The sequence below is a fragment of the Mesoplodon densirostris genome, chromosome 4 (assembly GCF_025265405.1).
Source record: "Mesoplodon densirostris isolate mMesDen1 chromosome 4, mMesDen1 primary haplotype, whole genome shotgun sequence".
Taxonomy (NCBI): domain Eukaryota; kingdom Metazoa; phylum Chordata; class Mammalia; order Artiodactyla; family Ziphiidae; genus Mesoplodon; species Mesoplodon densirostris.
The window spans coordinates 183,916,808-183,937,971 of NC_082664.1; the positions used below are offsets into that span (position 1 = coordinate 183,916,808).

The 21,164-nt window shown below is 40.1% G+C and overlaps 1 protein-coding gene across 2 annotated transcripts in view; it reads left to right on the plus strand.

The window, feature by feature from the left end:
- MPP7 (MAGUK p55 scaffold protein 7) overlaps positions 1–21,164 on the plus strand; it is a 267,458-nt gene that overhangs the window by 97,424 nt on the left and 148,870 nt on the right. For both annotated transcript variants that reach the window (XM_060095513.1, XM_060095514.1), the window contains one exon: positions 1,531–1,649. In XM_060095513.1, coding sequence (XP_059951496.1) covers positions 1,531–1,649 — 119 coding nt within the window. The remainder of the gene's footprint in view (positions 1–1,530; positions 1,650–21,164) is intronic.

Here is a 21,164-nt window from a genome sequence, read left to right on the forward strand (position 1 = left end):
ATAATAAAATAGTGAAATTCTACCTTCTTTTTACATAATTTCATGTTTTGAATCTCTGATCTTGGCAATTGTGATTACTTTACATTTGTGTGTGTGTGTATATATTTGTATAAAGTGAGACCTGTATCATTATACATTGACTTAGGTTGAGCTACCGTAAAAATATTTTTGCTGACTTGTAAATAAGAGCTAGTTTAGGCAGGATGCCAGGTTTTTATGAGAATAAATGTAAACCACCAAGAATACTTAAGAATGCAGTTGGGAGAAGGTTTTTTTTTTTTTTCTTTTTTCCTGCCTGGAGTATTTTGGATCTTTTTGGCCAGATACAGCCCTAGGAATGTTTCAATTTAATCGAATCTCTCAAGTTTCGTATCTGACTTCCAAAGTGGTACCCATGCATGTGGTTGTGAATTCTCACTGGTTATCAGAATATTATAAGGCTTTGGAAAGATAACAGACGCGCTCATCAGAAGTCCGTAATTTATGAGTCTTCGCTGGTTAAATATCTTGTAAAGCTGTCTTTCTAATGAACAGCAGCTCTTATTCAGACCAGAAATAGCAACAGTCCCATGTGTTGCAGACCCCAGGAGGTCTCGGTGTTTTTGTAGACAGCAGACAGAAATAAAAAGAAGTTTGTCCTTTTTACCTCATGGAATCCCGCTGGAAAATGAAACATGAGCTCTGAGTTGATGCTGACTTCTGCCAGGTCACCTCCCTGAAGAGTCCCGGGCAAGCGCTGCCGCAGCATTTCTTGGACAGGAGTCTGCCGGCCCCGGGACGAGACGGATGGTCTGTGCAGGCTGCTCCTGGGACACTGCGCTACTGTCTGCTTGCAGGAAGCTTCCAGTGAGAGCACGCGCGACCTGCATCTGTTGCCTTGACTCTTTCCAGGGGTATCACATGCCTCCAAATTAGAGTCGCGTTTAGCCTAAGTGCTACGCAGTTTGTTGTTGTCACTGTTTTAAAAAAAAAAAAAAACGTGACTGCAAATAATGCCACACCAAGTATGGTTTATTCTGGCTTACTTTTGGGAACTTGATTTTGGACGTTCAGTAACGCAAATGTTTTTGAAGCTATATATTATTAGGAACTCTTTGGAAACCACAAAACCATTTTAGTGGACCATGCTATCAATTTTCTCTTCTAAAGAAGTTTTTCCTATTCATGACTCACTTCACTTTTTGGCTAACATTGAGGGAAATGTAATAACGATTAAGGAAAGGAATGTATGCATTTTCTTCTTCTTCTTTTTTTGAAAGCTTGTACACATTTTCTGTCTCGGGTTATGTAAACTTGGAGGACTGTAAAATGACCACCGCATAAGGTAAAAACAGGCCTGTTAATACATACATCTTTGGAATTTAAAAATCCAAAAGCTTCCCTTGCTTCTTTGGAGAAGAGTTTTGCTTGATGGCCCAGAATACAGATCCAGTAAAAGCGACATGTTCCAGCTGTCAGTTTCACACACCTTCAGCGAAATTCATGAGATCACTGTACGGTGACGCTTTGTGTTTTATTTCCGTTTTATAGGTCTGTATGAGCTGCTGGCAGCTCTACCAGCCCAGCTGCAGCCACATGTGGACAGCCAGGAAGACCTGACCTTCCTCTGGGATGTGTTTGGCGGAAAAAGCCTGCATTCACTAGTCAAGGTAAACCATGCTGTTGTCCGATGATCTTCGCGGAAAAACATATGGAAAAAATACCTTGAGCGCCATCTAGTAAACGAGAGATCAAATTGTCGCCCTCTGAAAACAAAACGGCCTTGTTCCATTTCACTGCCAGGCGTGGAAGTTGTTAAAAGGATTCCACCAAAAATACATAGATGATTTCACTTAATGGTGGTGATCTGGCTGTGCATACTGATGGAGCATGCCCGTGCTTGCCCTTGTTTAGAAAAGGAATGTGAAATAGTAGCAGGAAGGGTTAGACTCCTCATGGTCAACATTCATGAGCTGGAATTTAACTTAAATAAATAAATGTTCGCAGCAAAAATTAGAAGGAATCTATTTTCTGAGGTTCAGGATGACAGCTATTCAGCAGCTACATTAATTTAAAATAATTTCCTCTAATAAAGTCAAGTGAAATTCTAGCAAAGCTGTTTCTTCTCCTGGCACAGTGCCACTGAAGTGGAATTTTGTATATAAGTACAGGGACGCTAAATAGGAATAAAAAACAGTGTGTGGGAGACCGTTTTAGCCAAGCGTCACGCCGTGGAAATGATCAGCCACCAGAAACCAGATCTTGCCACACAGCAATGCTGGGAGTGATCAGAACTCTTAAAATAGTAAGACGAGAACAAGGAACTTACTGGAAAATATGCCACTCTTGCTTCTGGAAATAGGAGTTGCCTTTTCTCTCTTTTAACTCAAGCTGAAAGAAATTTAGAGTCTTACTTGAGTCTGGACGAGACGGACACGTGTGCCTCAACAGTACCTGATCCTGTCCTCCGTTCAGCTCAACCTGTTATGGTTGTCTGTTGTGATAAGAGGCTTTTTGACCGATGTATAGTATTTGGAAATGAGTGACTTCTGAGGTATGGTTTGCTTCACAGGACAGGAGAATTCTTACTGCATTTTTTTCTTGTCAAATTTGCTGAAATTTGTGTGCTTCAAGCAGTGGCAGTTCTCAAGAAGTTAGCGTGTTGATATGTGGCAGTCTCCTAGCAATACATTTAAAGAGTGCTTTATTGATTTATTTAGTTTTTCTATAATTGCCAAGATACCTTTGTATTCTGAATAATTTTAGGTCTTTTAGTTGCTCTCTTGGGATGTGTTAGAGATGGTTTTGGGCTTATAATTGATGAAGTTTATCACTTACTGAGGCAGTCATGAAAATATTCCTGTATTAAATGTTTGGAAGTTGGATAGTTATGGATTTGATTAGATAGATTTGATCTCTTGAGAGAAGGAATAAAACACATTTCAGATGGCATCATCACTCCTTAATCAGTAAACAAACATGCCCCCCAAACAATGGATGTATGTGTGTTGGTATTTATTTATAATGTGGCTACCATCTCAGTTTCCTTGCCTATAAAATGGAAATTATAATACCTATTGACAAGGTTGCTTGTGAGTTTCAAATAAGATAGTGAAGGTCTTAGTTCTCTTTGTAGTTATATAAGTTAGGCAAATATAATTATTAAGAAAAAAATGAATTATCATAGCATGTGAAGGACCAAAAAGAATTGACAGAGATGGTTGTTATTTTTATTAATAGAATAAAACTAATGTGTAAAAAATTTCTTCGTTACACTAGCTGTTGAGTTTTAAGCATAGGTTGTTATTCCGAGTATGTGTCCATAATTAAGTGGCTAGGAAGCAAACTGTTATCGATATCTGGTTTATAAAAACAGTGCAGCAAATGAATTGATATTGCTAGTATTTTAAATAGCATAACAACATGTGTACTGTTCCAAACGTTTTTCAGTAGTTGCCGTAAAGTGTATTTTTAAAATCAGCTTTAGTTTGTAACTCTAGTACGTCCTCCCTTTCTTAACAGCTCCCCACTCCCCACTGCGGACTCCAGGGTGTCCTCTGACTGACCCATTATGTTAGTGTTCAAGTAGGAAAGCCTAGGATGCCCTGCAGGAGGTAGGTCTCACGGGACAGTAGTTTATAAACAGCCGGGACAGCCTGCTTAGCTGTCTTCCAAGTGCCTCTACTGAAGGGTGGAGGAGAGAAGGCTTCGGCTTCTGTACGTAAATCTCAGCAGAGCAAAAGGAATTTGTTTGAAGAGAGTTGTTTTTAGACTGAATCAAAATGTGCTCTGATGTTACGCTCTTTTGCCTGCAGTTGACGCTGTTGGTATATGGGTTAGAACTGGGTGAATGTAAAACCTGATTTTATTCTAGCCCCAAATTTTCACAGTTCTCATCTTATTTGAGGTAAAAAAGAAAGTGATTGTTAAATCAACACACAGTTTTGAATGCAGACAACTTGCTGGTCTGATGTAAAAGATACTTAAGAAGAGGTAGGTTTGGTGTCAGGGTCTGTGTCAGGTATGGCACGTGCCACCGTAGGATTTTGAGCTCCACTCGGGGGAGTTACTGGAGGTTGTGAGATGGTCACTGGAAAAGAGCTGTGATGATCCTATACTGTGTTAGCTGCGGATTTCTTTTTTTAAAGAAAAACTCTAAATAGAAAAGTTGAACAATAAAAACTGTGAGCACGAGATCCCGAAGAAAGGGTTAGGCTGAGGGTGAGGTCGGAAGAAAGATGGTACTGGTAGAAGACCCAGGAAATATCATATATAATGTGAGCAAGACAAGGATATCCATTTTCACATGACCTAGTGAAGCTGATAGATCATCAGTCAGCATAGAGCCACATTTTGGATCCATGTTTTGCAAATATACAGAACCATGAAGCCATGTAGTTTGTGTCTGAACCTCATTTCTAAATTTATCTCCTATCCTTGTGTTTTTTCCTACCGTGATTCCTTTACTTACTTTAAATTTTATTTTATTCACTGGTGTTGTATGTATTTTTATAATCTAGTTTAAGTTCACTTTAGAACAAGATGTGGCTTAAAGACTTCCATAACTGTATTATATTTATTAAAGAAGCCTGGTAGTTTTGTTTCTTCAAGAAATTTTTGTTCTTATTTCACAATTGTGTTGGATTTCTAGGATAAGAATATCAGACTTTTAGTACCTTTTAAATAGCTGTGTATGCTTTTTCTCCCCTTTCAAATAGTTGCATACATGTATGGGGACAGGAGGAAAAAAAGGTAGCAATCTGAATTTTATCCTTTTGGGATCTGAAGTATTTCAACAAAACACAGATTATTTTCAAGAAAAATTTCCTGATGTGATTGAATTACTGTGTGTATTTCTGTGATTTCAGTCTTACAGGAGTAATGATAAAACTCACTAGACCCTTACAACATTGCGTTACGTAGTTTTAATTTCCAATGATTGATTGCTTTGTTGGTGCTGTCTTTGTTGACGTCCTACTATGTGCCAGACACCGTGTAGGCCCCCAGGGCTAAGCTTTCCGGCAGAGCGGGTGCAGCCCCTTGTTTTCAGGCGTCTCCACCCCCCAGAGGGCTTGTAGATGCAGCGATGGGCGTTTACAGCTGTTATGGGACATGCGAGGTGTCTCCCTCAGTGCTGGCCTCTGAGAGGTGCTCGAAGAGGATTCGGTAGTTTAAGCTAAAACCTGCGTGTTGAATCAGAGTTGCTCAGGTAAGAATTTATGCGGGAGGAGGGGGAGGTCAGGCAGAAGAAATAACTGTATTGTACAGGCACCAGGAGGCAAGTGTGAACCTCGTGTCTTCAGGATGGAGGCTGCCAGCTTCTCTCGGCTGCAGGTTCTCTCCTCACCCAAGTCAAGGAAGTCTTGGTTGCTTCTAGCCTTGGGCAGTTATGAATAAAACTTTGATAACCATTTTGTGTGCAGGTTTTTGTGTGGGCGTTAAGTTTTCTGGTCATTTGGGTAAATACCTAGCAGCGTGATTCCCGGATCATATGGTAAGAGTGTTTAGCTTTCTGAGAAACTGCCAATCTGCCTTTCAAAGTGGCTGCACTATTTTGCATTCCCACCCGCAGTGCCTGAGAGTTCCTGTTGTTCTGCATCCTTGTCAGCATCTGGTGGTGTCAGTTTTGTGGATGTTAGCCATTCTAATAAGTGTGTAATGGTATCTCATTACTGTTTTAATTTGCAGTTCTCTTATGTCGTGATGTTAAGCATCTTTTCATATGCTTATTTGTCATCTGTATATCTTCTTTGTTGACGTGTCTATTCAGATCTTTTGTCTGTTTTTTTAAATGAGTTGTTTTCCCCTTACTGTTGAGTTTTATCATGTCTTTGTCTTTCTTGGATACAAGTCTTTTATCAGATATGTGTTTTGCAAATATTTTCTCCCAGTATGTGACTTGTCTTCATTTTCATAATGGTGTCTTCACAGAGCAGAAGTTTTTAAATTTAATAACGTTCATCTTAAGTTTTCGTTCATGGATCGTGCTTTTGGAGATGTATCAGAAACTCATTGCCATACCCAGGGTCACCTAGATTTTCTCTTCTGTTATCCTCTACAATTTTTACATTTAGCTCTGTGATTGATTTTGAGTTAATTTTTGTGAAAGGTGTAACTTCTGTGTCTACGTTCAAATTTTTGCATATTGAATATCCAGTTTTTCTAGCATCAATTGTTGAAAAAACTATCCTGTCTCCATTGAATTTCCTTTGCTCCTCTGTCAAAGATCAGTTGATTTTTATTGTGTGGGTCTATTTCTGGGCTCTCTGTTGTGTTCCACTGATCTATTTGTCTCTTTTTTCACCAATACTACCTTCTTGATTACTATAGCTTTTCTTTTCTTTTTTTAAATTTTTTTGGCTGTGTTGGGTCTTCGTTGCTGTGTGTGGGCTTTCTCTAGTTGCAGCAAGTGGGGGCTACTCTTTGTTGCGGTGCGCGGGCTTCTCATTGCGGTGGCTTCTCTTGTTGCCAGGCATGGGCTGTAGGTGCATGGGCTTCAGTAGTTGTGGCGTGTGGGCTCATTAGTTGTGGCTTGTGGGCTCCAGAGCGCAGGCTCAGTAGTTGTGGCGCATGGACTTAGTTGCTCCATGGCATGTGGGATCCTCCTGGACCAGGGCTTGAACCCGTGTCCCCTGCATTGGCAGGCAGATTCTTAGCCACTGTGCCGCCAGGGAAGCTTGATTACTGTAGCTTTATGGTAAGTCTTGAGGTTGGGTAGTGTCCATCCTCTCACTCTTCTCAGTATTGTTTCAGGTATTCTGGGTCTTTCGCCTACTCATACAAACTTTAGGATCAGTTTGTCATATCAACAAAATAACTTGCTTGAATTTTGATTGGGGTTATGTTGAATATATAGATCAAACTTGGAATAATTGACATCTTAATATTATGTATTCTTGCCCGTGAGCATGGAATATCTCTCAGTTATTGAGATCATCTTTGGTTTCTTTCATCAGAGTTTTTGTACTTATTTATATTCTGTACATATTTTGTTAGATTTATACCTAATTTTTGGATACTAATTTAATTTCAAATTCCAATTGTTCATTGCTGGTGTATAGAAAAGTAATTGATTTTTGTATATTAAATTTGTATCCTGAATCCTTGCTGTAGTCACTTAGTAGGTTTCAGAGTTTTTTTGTTGATTCTTTGGCATTTTCTGTTAATACATAGATAATCATGTCATCTATGAACGAAGGCAGTTTTATTTCTTCCTTCCTAATCTGTATACCTTTTGTTTCCTTTTCTTACAGCATTAGTTAGGAATTTCAGTGAAGTATTGAATATGCGTGGTGAGAGGGAGGGGACCTCCTTGCCTTGTTATTGATCTTAGGGGGAAAGAATCTAGTTTTTCACTATTAAGTATGATGTTAGCTGTAGGTATTTTTATACATATTCTTTATCAAGTTGAGGAAGTCCTCTCTATTCCTAGTTTGTTGAGAGTTTTTATCATAAATGGATGTTAGAGTTTTTTTTTTTTTTTTTTTCTTTTTGCGGTATGCGGGCCTCTCACTGTTGTGGCCTCTCCCGTTGCGGAGCACAGGCTCCGGATGCGCAGGCCCAGCGGCCATGGCTCACGGGCCCAGCCGCTCCGCGGCACATGGGATCCTCCCAGACCGGGGCACGAACCCGTATCCCCTGCATCGGCAGGCGGACTCTTAACCACTGCGCCACCAGGGAGGCCCATGTTAGAGTTTTTTTAAATGATTTTTTGCATCTCTTGATATGATCATATGACTTTTTTTATCCTGTTGATGTGGTGGATTACATTATTACTTCTGAATATTGAACCAGCCTTTGCATTCCTGGGAAAAATCCCCCTTGGTTTTGGTATATAATTCATGTTATACATTGTTGGATTTGATTTGCTAATGTCTTGTTGAGGATTTTTACATCTCTGTTCATAAGAGATTCTAGTCTGCAGTTTTCCTTTCTTGTAATGTCTTTATCTGGTTTTGGTAGTAGAGCAATAATGCTTGGTATATGGTTAGGTATATAGTTAGGAAGTGCACTCTCTGCTTTTATTTTTTCTGGAAGAGCTTGTAGAGAATTGGTATGATTTTTTCCCTTAAATTCACCAGTGGAACCATCTGGGCCTAGTGCTTGCTGTTTTGGAAGGTTATTAATTATTGATTCAATTTCTTTGATAGATACAAGCTTACTTAGATCACCTATTCATCTTTGTGTGAGAGTTTTTGTCACTTGTATCTTTCAAGGAATTGGTGGAATCATGTAAGTTATCAAATTTGAGGGTGTAGAATTATTTATAATCTTTTTTTAAATTTTTTTAATTTATGGCTGTGTTGGGTCATCGTTTCTGTGCGAGGGCTTTCTCTAGTTGTGGCAAGCAGGGACCACTCTTCATCGCGGTACGCGGGCCTCTCACTATCACGGCCTATAATCTTTTGTTATCTTTTTAACATCCATGGGATTCATAATGATGATGACTCTTTCATTTCTGATATTAGTAGTAATTTGTGTCTTCTCTCATTTTTTTTCTTGATTAGCCTGGCTGTAGGTTTATCAGTTAATCTTTTCAAAGAACCAGCTTTTGGTTTCATTGAGTTTTCCTGTTTCTTGTTTCAGTTCTATTGCTTTTTGCTTGTATTTTATTCTTTTTTTTCCTCCAGTTTCCTAAGGTAGACACTTAGGTTACTGATTTTAATTCTTCTGTTTTTCTTACCTTCAATGCTATACTTTCCCTCTAACCACTACTTTTGCAGCATCCCACAGATTTTGATGTTATATTTTCATTTATTGCAAAGTATTTAAAAAATTTATCTTGAGACTTCTTCATTGACCCATGTGTTATTTAGAATTCTTGGTTAATTCCCAAATATGTGGAGATTTTACTGCTGTCTTTCTGTTGATTTCTGTTTTAACTCCATGTGATCAGAGAGCATATGCTGTATGATTTCCATTCTTTTAAATTTGCTAAGGTGTGTTATGGCTCAGAATGTGGTCTGTCTTGTTCTATGTGAGCTTGAGAAGAATGTGTATACTGCTATTGTTAGATGAAGTATTAGATTCAGTTGCTTGATGATGCTATTTGGTTCAACCGTATCCTTACTGACTTTCTGCCTGCTGGATCTGTCAATTACTGATAGAAGAGTGTTGAAGTTTCTGAGCATAATAGTGGCTTTGTTCATTTCTCCTTGTAATTTTTTTTAAATAAATGTTTTTATTTATTTTTGGCTGCGTTGGGTCTTTGTTTCTGAGCGTGGGCTTTCTCTAGTTGCAGCGAGAGGGGGCTACTTTTCGTTGCGGTGCGTGGGCTTCTCATTGCAGTGGCTTCTCTTGTTGCGGAACACGGGCTCTAGGTACACGGGCTCAGTAATTGTGGCTTGTGGGCTCCAGAGTACAGGCTCAGTAGTTGTGGCACACAGGCTTAGTTGCTCCATGGCATGTGGGATCTTCCCGGACCAGGGCTTGAACCCATGTCCCCTGCATTGGCAGGTGGATTCTTAACCACTGTGCCACCAGGGAAGTCCTCTCCTTGCAGTTTTACCAGTTTTGCCTCATGTATTTTCACACTGTCTTGTTAGGTGCATACACATTAAGGATTGTTATGTTTTCTCAGAGAAATAACCCTGTTTTCATTATGTAATGCCCTCCTTTATCCCTTATAATTTTCCCTGTTCTGCTCTCGCTTTGTCTGAAATAGATGCAGGTACTCCAGCTTTCTTTGCGTGGTTTATCTTTCTCCATTCCTTTACTTTTAATCAATCTGTGTCTTTATATTTAAGGTGGGTTTCTTGTAGGCAGTAGGTTCTTCCTTATTTAATCTACTCTCACAGTCTTTGTCTTTTAATTGGTATATTTAGACCGTTCATATTTAAAGTGATTGTTGACATAGCTGAGTTATATTTGCCATATTTGCCACTGATTTCTATTCATAACACTTGTTTTTTTTTTACATTTTATCACCCTCTTTCTTCCTTCTCTGCTTTTAGTAGACCACCTTATATGATTCCATTTATTCTTTCTTAACATATCAAAGATTTCTTAGTGCTTGCCCTAGAGTTTGCTGCATACATTACAACTAATCTAGGTCTACTTTCAAGTAACACTGTACCATTTCACAGGTAGTTGCAGGTACCTTATAAAGAATATTCTTAATTCCTTTTTCCCCATCCTTTATAACATTGCTGTCATTCATTTCACTTATCCATATACTGTAGTCACCCAACACATTGCTGCTATTATTTGAACAGTTATCAGATCAATTAAGAATAATAAAAATAAAAGTTTTGTTTTACCTTTATTTACTCCTACTCTGATGCTCTTCTCTTCTTAATGTATTTCCGAGTGCCTGACCTACATCACTTTCCTTGTCTCTTGAAGAACTTCTTTTAACACTTGTTGCAAGGCAGGTCTACTGACAGCAGATTTCTTAAACTTAAGTTCGTTTGTTTATTTCTCCTTTACTTTGTAAGTACAGCTTCACTGGATACAGAATTCTAGGGTGATGTTTTTTCCTTTCAACACTTTAAATATTTTACTCCAGTTTCTTCTTGCTTGCATAGTTTCTGATGAGGTGTCTGATGTAATTCTTGTCTTTTTCTTATATAGGTAAGGTGTTTTTTCACTTGAACTTCTTTCAAGATTTTCTCTTCATTTTTGGATCTTGCAGTTTGACTATGGTATACCAAAGTGTAGATTACTGGGGATTTATTCTGTTGGATGTATTCTAAGCTTCCTGTATCTGTGGTTTGGTGTTTTGTCATTAATTTTGGAGAAATTTCAGCCATTATTACTTTGAATATTTCTTCTTTCTCTCTCTGTTCTCCTTCTGATGTTCCCATTATGTGTATGTAACACCTTTTGTAATTGTCCTGTAGTTCTTGGGTATTCTGTTCCTTTTTAAAATTTCATCCTATTTCTCTTTGTGTTTCAGTTTGGGGAATTTCCATTAACATATTTGCAATCTTACCGATTCTTTCCTTGGCCATGTCCAATCTACTGATGAGCACATCAAAAGCATTCTTCATTTCTGTTATGGTGTTCTTCATTTCTAGCATTTCACTTTGATTCTCTCTTAGAGTTTCCATCTCTCTGCTTACATTTTCTGTCTGTTCTTGCATGTTGTCCACTTTTTCCATTAGAGCCATTAGCCTGTTTATCATACGTATTTTAAGTTCTCTGTTTCATAGTTCCAAAATCTGTGTCAGAGTTGAGTCTAGTTCTGATGCTTGCTTTATCTCTTCAGACCGTGTTTTTATTGCCTTTTATCATGCTTTGTGATTTTCTGTTGAAAGTTGGACATGATGTATTGGGTAATAGGTACTGAGGTAGTTAGGCTTTTCATGTTAATTTTTTTGTTGACCTGGCTGTGTTCAATGTTTGCTCTAGCTCTCAGTGTCTCCCCTCCCCTTTGTCTTTCCTTAAGGACTCTCTTGGAGTCTGTGTCGTACGGCTCTCTCAGTTATAATCCACTGTTATTTTACTGGAGCCCTGTTGATGGTGGTGAGTTGTAGGGGAGAGGAATTGTTATATAATCTACTGATTAAATGTCAGCTTCTGGGCTCTGAGGGCCTTCAGAAACATTTCTTAGCCTCTTTTTTTTTTTTTTTTTTTCTCTTTCCTTTCTCCCCTTATTTGAGACAGGAAGGCCAGAGGGGGCTAGAGTTATTTTAGTGCCCTTTCCCCAGGTCAAATAAAGCTCTGGTAAATAAAGCCCCTCCATTAGAGGGGCGGACTTTGTTATGGAGAAAGCTCTTGGCCTTTGTATTTCAAAATGAGTACCTTTCTCCTTCCCCTCCTTGAAATAAAAGGGGATTTTTCTCCTGTCACCATGAGAACTTGGTGGGGCTCCCGGAGGGAAGTGCAAGGGTCTCCTCCAAGACCGGGTCCCCAGGAGTTTTTAACCCTCGGACTAGTCACATTTGCCCACCATCAGTTTGTCAAAATCACCAGCTAAGGGTCCCTACAAGTTTCTGGCTCCAGTAACATCTGCCCCTGCTAAGCTGATTTCAGCCATGACTCTCTGCATTCCTGTCTGTCCTGATTTCAGAGTGGCATTGTGTCCTGCAACTTCCATTCTCCTTACATGTCTGAGCTGAAACTAGAAATCTCCTTTTGCCCTCTTTTTTATTTGGCTGTCATTTGATTACTGATGTGTAAGAGTTCTTTATGTATTTTGGATAATAGCTCCTTACCAAATTACATTTGTAATTGGAAATGTTCAATTTCTCTTCTGAAAAATGTCTTGCAGTTTTGTTTTTAATGAAACACATGACACCGTGGGCAGAGTAGTTGAGAAGTGCAAGAAAGGTGTGAGGGATAACTCAGCGGGGGTTTATTTTCCATCTCCATATTAATATGAATTTGTGAAGTTTTTATGCTCGTGAATTTAGGTAGAATTTTAAAAGTGAACATCTTAATCTTGAGTCTGAAAATAAGTCTTGAGCAGATGCTCAGAAAGCAACCTGTGAATGAGAATGTACTTTAAAAATTTTATATCTCCAACCTGGAAACTTGAGGAAACGAAAAACCAGCTTGAAGGTAATGCTTGATCTTAATCTTTCACTAATTCCAGTTTTCTTAATCATTCGCACCATGAGACTTGCTTGGAAAGTAGTTATTTCCAGGATAATTGATATAGTCAAGCTATAAAGAGAGAGAGAGAGTTTTACTGAGCTGTGGTTTTATAATCATGCAGGCACTCCATGTTTTTCTCTTCCTTTAATCTGGAAGCAATGAAAAGCATCATACAGGGGGGAAAGGTGATATTTACACAGTAGTAAATCAGATTCAAGGCTGAAAGGCTATTTAACAAGACACTGGTCCCGGACTCTGCAGAAACAAATTGTGCTGTTTTGGAGGGGAGAGGGGGTGTTAGGTTCAGAGAGGAAACCCGTTGGGGAGGTTATGTTACTTGCCTCTGCAATACCATTTGCCTTGGGTGGGAGGAAGAGGACGAGGCAGCCGAAATTGCAAATGATCCCTGGCCACCTGGTCTGACAGAGCGGAGAATTGGGTATCAGCAGCTGGTAACGCTCCTTGGCCAATCAAAGGTAACTGTTCGGCCAGCTCTGTTGGAGCAGCCAGACGAAGTTATTTCTTACGTTATAGCTTACATTTTTTCAGGCACAGAAATATGTAAGTTCTGCCGAAGATATGAATTCCTGAGACCCTGAGTAAATTGTTGCCCTTGTAATTCACTCTCTCAAAACAGAGGCCATATGTAACCCTTTTAAGAGATTTGCTTGGGACTGGGGATGGGTGAATAGGTGCAAGGACCGTGGATACTCCATGGGGCTGTTCCCTCCTTCCGGGTCTGTGTTTAATATAATGGAAGAGCATCTTTTAAAAGTTACTGTGAGGGGCTTCCCTGGTGGCGCAGTGGTTGAGAGTCCGCCTGCCGATGCAGGGGACACGGGTTTGTGCCCCGGTCCGGGAAGATCGCACATGCCGTGGAGCGGCTGGGCCCGTGAGCCATGGCCGCTGAGCCTGCGCGTCCGGAGCCTGTGCTCCGCACCGGGAGAGGCCACAACAGTGAGAGGCCCGCGTACCGCAAAAAAAAAAAAAAAAAAAAAAAAGTTACTGTGAGATTTATATATTTATTTGAATATGCTTAGCTTTAGAACAGTCATCTGAATTTGCATTTATTCATATTTGACTGACAGAACGTACATTCTCCACAAACATGAATGTCCAGGGTATCCTACCTGACTTAAGAACAGTTCATTCCCTTGAATGGATGGGGTCAGGAGGTCCGTAACCCTCTCACTTCCCTTGTGGAGGCGATTCCGTGATTCTCCAGTTTCAGAGACTTAATTCCAGAAGGGAAACATCCAGCTTCTCTGGGTTTTTCTACCTAACAGTGGCGTTGCTGGGCACAGAGATGTGCCTCTCCCCGCTTCCTTAGGTTTTGCAGGATTGTCCTGCAGGTGATTGGACATACCCGGCTGGGGAGTGGTTGACTGGCTTAGTGAATTGTGTGTTTGCAGTCCTAGTGTCCTGGATTGTCCCTCTCTATCGCCCCAGCTCTGGACTCTGCTGTTTCTGGAGGCCTTTCCTTAATGCGAGGGCGGGCAGCAGTTCGCGTCCTCTTGCCGGGATGCTGTTGAGCCGTGAGCGTGGTCCTGATGCACTGAATCGGTTCTCAGAGTACATTGACCAAAGATGGTTGTGGACCCAGAGAGAAGAAGGGAGCAGGCTGTTCCACAGGGCCCTGACGCAACGTGACGGGGCAGCGTCACGCAGAGCTAGGTCCGCACTTCTCTAGGCTGTGTCGGAAGGTGTACAGGAACACACAGCTGTTCACAGAAAACTCCGGGTTCAGGTGAGATTTCACACGCTTTTGTGGGCTGGCTTGGAGACCTAGCTGCCATTTTAAACAGTATTTCTAGGGTATGTGTCCCCAAATCTAAAAAAATTAGAATCACAAGTAAACTTTGGGTGTAAACTCCATTTGATTTGGGGGGAGGGACTGGATAACGTTCCCTGAAGTGTATTTTGGTACGTTAGGCGCTCCGCTCAGAGTCATTAGGTGCACGAGTGAAGGTTTCCATATGTGGCTGAAGGAGACCGAGATAGTCTCTAGAGGGAGGAAGCTTGTCACCTCCAGGACGACCTCCATCCTTCAGATTCACTTCGGACCTTGTGTTCCTTCTCTTTTCCTTCTTTTTTCCTTTTGCTCTCACTCTTGCAGTCATTTCATTCTCATTGTATTTGTCTAGTTGCCTTGCGGATATTGAGGCGTGTTCCGCGTGTCCAGGTACCCAGCTGGCCCTTCTTGTGAATACACATCTGAAGCAGGGTTTAGAGCTGGGACTGTGGAGCCGTGTTGCTTGGTCTCAGATGCCCGCTGTGCCAGGAACACTGGGCCAGCAGTAAGATGATAGTAGCAATCATAGCATCTTACTTCACCGTGTCTCCTTTTCCTTATATGTTAAATGGGGACAGTGGTAGTACCTACCTTGTATTTGCTGCTTACGGGGAGTGAAGGGATTAACAGATGAAACATGCTTTAAATGGGCCTGGTACCTGGGCCACTGTTGTTATTATTATCACCATAAACCTCCTCCATTTCTTTCTCTTTGTTAGCTGTGTTCAGTGCTTTATCCCAGGATTTCGCTCTTCTTCTCATTATCCCTTTGGCTACATTTCTGCTTTTTCAGGATGATGTTTTCTTGCCTTAATAAACTTTTCTTCTTGCCTTTTTATTTCCTTTCTCTCTGTAAAATAGCAATGGAAATTAATACAGTCTATGATTTGAAATTCTTGAAAAAGTTCTTGAGTTGGCTAAATGTGTTTTCTAACTTTTCCTTCACTTTAAAAATGTCATAGAATATTTTGGGCATTAAAAAAGGCAGAACCATAGCTTGAATACCCACATATTCAGCACGCAGCGTAAGAAAGAAAATACTGCAGATTCGGTTGACGCCCGAGTGTCCCTTCTTGTTTCCATTCCTTTCCCTCACCTGCCAGAACTTCTGTCACCTTATCTTGAACTTCTGTTCCTAAAAAATATGAAGTATTATATTTTCTCTTTGAAAACTTTTTATAATTAGAATCATACTTAACATCTTTTTGCATTTTTTTTTTTTTTTTTTTTTGCTTAACATTTTGTTAATGCACCAAGACTGGGGTGCATCTCACACTTTTTTAGGTATTACCAGATTGCGCTTCTAAGATTGTTTCCTTTCACACTCCCACCAACAGAAGGAGAGTCCTAATTGCTTTACATCTGTGTTAACACTTGGAATTAATTTTTGCCAACAGGATCAATTTGAAATATTGTCCATTTATTTTAGTTTCTGTTTATTTGAATATTAGAGATTGAGCTTTTCCAATTTCCTTTTTATGCCTTTTTATATCCTTTGCCTGCTTTTTCTCTTTGGTTATTTGTCTTTTTCTGGTTGATTTGTGGGAATTACTTTATATATCTGATACCGGATCTTTGTTTATATGCATTTTAAGTATCTTCTGGTCTGTGTCCCATCTACTTTTTCTGATAGTTTATTGTGTTAAAGCATACGCACACACAGATTCTTTTTGTCTTAAATGCAGAAGACGGAAGCATCTTGGACAGACCCACTGTCCAATACAAAACCCTTAGCTCATAGATCTTATGGAGAACATGTGTTAGGGTGTGAGGTGTATGTAGCCCCCAGCCAAGTCTGAGGTCTGATTTATTTTTATATGCTGGTTCCAGAGAGGTTCTCCATGGCTGTTTGCACTGATCTAATATTCCCATTTGGTTGTGAGCATCCATGTAGTGTATTTTTGGCACCTACTGTAATTACGGGTATAGTTGTTTGTTGAAGCCAGTCCTTTTTGGGCAGCAGCTGTGTGTAGTTCATCCCTGCATATTCCACATGGCTTACAAGTGATGTAGGTGTTCAAGGGAGGTGGCTATTAAGGGCGACGGGGCACCTTCCCTTCCAGGCTTCGTCTTTCCCAGTTCGGTTTCCATTTATTTCACAAATACTTGAGTGCTTGCTGAGGGCATAGTAAGAGCTGCTCACATCCCACTGGCTTTGTTTATTGAAATACTATGGTCCTTCGTAAATAATTGAAGATGTAGTTTGTGTTTTGAAATCACTTGCAGTTAACTCAAGTTGTTGCCTAAGTTGTGTCGTCTTTATTACAGGTAGGTGACAGTAAAGAAAGATTTTTAATCCACCTGTTTTAAAATGAATGTTAATGTTTTTTATATGTCAGTAAAGATAGTAGGAATGAGGGGTGTTCTTTGGTCATGATTTGGAAATCGTGTACTGTTGGTTTTATAATTCTTTCCATTTTCACGTAAAATACTTAGAAAATCCTTAACATTTTCAGATTAAGTACTTTTAAAAGTTTCAAAATGTTGTTTAAAACGCTCTATTGGAATTTTATAAACCAAGACTTTAATGCAAATTTATTATTAAAAAAACCCTCAAAGTGAAATTGTAGGCTTTTGTGAGTATAAAATGGAGTTAATCCATTTGAAGTGATTTCATTCTGAATCACAAAAGCATCCATCCTGCCATCCTGCTTCTCTCCTATGGTAATAGACTTCACAGTCTATTACCTGTGAAGTCACCTTAGCTGTGCCCCTTGACGTGAGTCGTTAGTTGTGGCCATGAAACTTGGGGAGTCGATAAAATGTGAGTGGAGGTGAGGCGTGGCTGCAAGGCAGAAGCCCTGAGGAGCAGGTAGGGAGTTGGCCTGGTCTCCGGCCTGCTTGGTGACGGGGTGTGAGATGCTGGGGGCACCATCTCCCCGGTCCGGTACGTGGGCGTGTAAGCAGAGTCCCCAGGACCTGCGGTATCAGGCGACAACAGGCCTTCCCTGTTAGAAGCCACTAAAGACTTGGGGGTGGTTATCCCCCAGTTTACCCCACTGACTCCCAAGAGGTACCTTCACCGTGTGGTATTTCCGTTCTGTTTTTCATATACAGCTCAGTGATGTAGCGGTGAAGATAAATGCGTATTAACATCCATGAAGTTCGTTACTTTAAGTGGTTGCTATCGATCTGACAGTTGCACTGTAAAAAGTTAGTGTTTGTTTTCTTGTCAAAACTTAGTAATGTTTTCTTTCTTGATACACACGCACCTCCCGCTGGAGAAAAGTGGACGTGTATTTTAGTCTCACTGTTTTTTGTGATCTTCCCAGTGCAGTGGGGTGTTCCATCCTTGATCATCCATCTCTAATTTCACGTTCTTTCTCATCACGACAGCTCTGTCTATATTATTCTCATAGTCCCCTTGTTTTCTTACTAAATTTCATGAGGTTATTTTGGCTTAACAAGCGCAGGCTTTCAAGATCAAAGTATAAAACACAGGCACACACACATACCTTCTGATAAAGAGCTTTCCTAATTAAAAAAAAGTGGCCTTTAATACATCAAATCATATATTTCATATGCAATTAGTGTTTCAATTGTAACTTCTTTTTCTTTTGCACCTTGGGAGAGTAGAAGCTATAAGTGCTTTTTTCCTCATTTTCGTTTCTGTGTTTAGTTCAGTTAGAAGCTAAATTAAATGGTGTTAACTGCCAACTTTAAAAATACATTTTATTTATAAATTTCATTTATTTAAACTGGTATGTTTTACATTATGCAGATGATAAAAATTTGATTTTCATTACTTGACAATGTTGATATACATCTTTAGTTTCTAATTTGAGTAAGTATTTGCTAGGTCTCTATTTTGTGCCTAGTAAACTTTAGATAATTGCCTCGAGTTGCTTTTTAATCTTATGTCCTTCCACCAGGTGACACTCATTCCTTTAGGAAATCTGAGATTTAGTTCAAAGAACTTGTCAGTTATGTCACCGAAGGATTACAAATAAAAAGAAGCAAATGCAGGCCAAAACAGTATGAGAAACTTGAGAAATTTCCTTATGTCATGTAAAGAGCCATAGAACTTTGTGGTAGAGGTAGTTGTGATTAATAATGTATTTTATTTACAAGGAAGCAGTGATTTTATTATATGGCTCATTCGTACAAAAAGTACCTAAATGCTTATCGTACCTTATGTTAGGTGATTGGGATACGATGGCAAAAAATAGACATGGTGGTCTGTTCTTTAGCTCTGTGACTCTTGAAATCAATACTCAGACCATCACTTAAATAAGGGTAACATTAACACTGAGATACAGACAGGTTTTTGGTACTTAGAGCATGTAATGGGGGTGGTGGGAGTGTTTGCTCACATTTTGGGAATGTTTTGTTGGAGAAGTGACTACTGAGCTAGATAATGAGGTCTGAGCGCTACCTGAGAACTAACCAGGTAAGAGTGGGTTGGGGCAGGAATTTCACAATGAGCGTTATTGTGTTGGGCGTTCTCTGTCTGCACCCCAGTGTTGCAGTGGTTCGATCCCATGGGCCTTTTCAGGTTGGAGACTTTTGTTCTTCTGCTCTTATTTCTTTGATAATTTCCTTCCCTCAGCTCTTTTCTTCTCCATCTTTCTGGAAGTTATTTTAGGTGTGTATCGGTCTTTCTGGATTAGTAGTCTAATTTTTTTTCTTCTGCTCTTGCTTTTGGAGAGATATCCTCAACTTTTGCTTTCCATCTTTCTATTTAATTTTTAAAGAATATGCTGTCAAAATTGTGATTCCAGTAAGAGTGTGTGTGTGTGTGTGTGTGTGTATGTGTGTGTGTGTGTGTTACTGTTCCTTTTTCATAACATCCTAGTCTTTTCCCATGGATATACTGTAGAGTCTAAGAATAATTAAAGCAAACCAAAATAAGCCCCATCTCTTATGTATTGATTCCTTACTGTGTGCCATGTGCTTTTCAAAGTTTTAAATACCTTGTTTACTTCTGCTAGCAACTCTGAGATATGTGTACTAATCTTTATCCCCATTGTGAAGATCAGGAGAGCAAGGTACTGCTTTGACTAAGGTTACACAAGCAGTTAAGTGGTGGAGCTGGCCTGGAACCCAGGTTAGTTCTGTGGCTTTAACATGTAGCTATTCTGCAGACCTAAACAGATATTTCTCCAAAGAAGACATACACTTGGCCATGAAAAGATGCTCAACATCGCTAATTAGAGAAAGGCAAATCAAAACCATAATGAGTTATTACCTCACACCAGTCAGAATGTCTGTCATCAAAAAGCCTACAAAGAAGTTCTGGAAAAGGTGTGGAGAAAAGGGAACCCTCCTACACTGTTGGTGGGAATGTAAATTGGTGCAACCACTATGGAGAACAGTATGGAGGCTCCTTAAAAAGCTAAGAATAGGGTTGCCTTGTGATCCAGTGATCCCACTCCTGGGCATATATCTGGAAAAGATGAAAACCCTAACACGAAAAGATAGCTGCACCCCAGTGTTCATAGCAGCACTATTTACAATAGCCAGGACATAGAAGCAACCTAAATGTCCACTGATAGATGAATGGATAAAGAAGATGTAGTACATATATACAATGGAATATTACTCAACCATAAAAAAGAGTGAAATATTGCCATTTGCAGCCACATGGATGGACCTAGAGATTATCATACTAAGTGAAATAAGTCAAAGACAAATATCATATGATACCACTTATATGTGGAATCTAAAAATGATACAAATCAACTTATTTACAAACCAGAAACAGACTCACAGACATAGAAAACAAACTTACGGTTACCAAAGGGTAAGGGGTGGAGAGAGGGATAAATGAGGAGTTTGGGACAAACAGATACACACTACTATGTATAAAATAGGTAAACAGGGCTTCCCTGGTGGCGCAGTGGTTGAGAGTCCGCCTGCCGATGCAGGGGACACGGGTTCGTGCCCCGGTCCGGGAGGATCCCACATGCCGCGGAGCGGCTGGGCCCGTGAGCCATGGCCGCTGAGCCTGCGCGTCTGGAGCCTGTGCTCCGCAACGGGAGAGGCCACAGCAGTGAGAGGCCCCTGTACTGCAAAAAAAAAAAAAAAAAAAAAGGTAAACAACAGGGTCCTACTGTACAGCACAGGGAACTATATTCAGTATCTTGTAATAACCTGTAATGGAAGAGAATCTGAAAAAGAATACACACACACACACATATATAAAACTGAATCACTTTGCTGTACACCTGAAACTAACACAATATTGTAAATCAATTATAGTTCAATAAAAAAAAACAAGCTATTCTGCCGGTTGATGGATACTCAGTAGAATGGTTTTGATTTCGTTTTCAATTCTCTGCTGTTTCGGTAATAAATCCTTATTTCCTCTGGGACTTTTTTCTGTTAGTCTGCTTGGTGTTTGTCCTGTTGAAGCCTTCTGTCCAATGTCTGTTAATTCTTGGTTATCTGCCTGTATTTACTAGTGAGGTGTAAGAGGCTGATGGGAAGCTCCTTGGCCTCGGCAGGGCCTGGTGACTGGCAGACTTCTCTTTAGAACAGTGGTTTTCAAATTGAGAGAGGATCTGGAGGGAATTGGGGAGGATTTTGCAATACTTGAAGACATTTTTGATTGTGAAGGTTTGAAGGGAGGGTTTCTGCTGGCATTTAGTGGATAGAGGCCAGGGATGCTGCTCAAATGCCAGGACAGGCTCCCACAAGAAAGCATTATCTAGTTTAAAATATGAGTAATGTCAAGATGGAGAAACCCAGCTTTGGAGTGAAGGGATGAAAAATCAGCTACTGTTGGTCGTAGGAGGTTGCAGAGTACAGAATGTAGAGGCCTTTTCCCCTGCGGCTTTCCAGTTTTCCGTCATAGAAACCTGGGGTCTGCTCCCTGGCACCTACGTGGCTGGCTGCACGGTGCTCTGAGGAG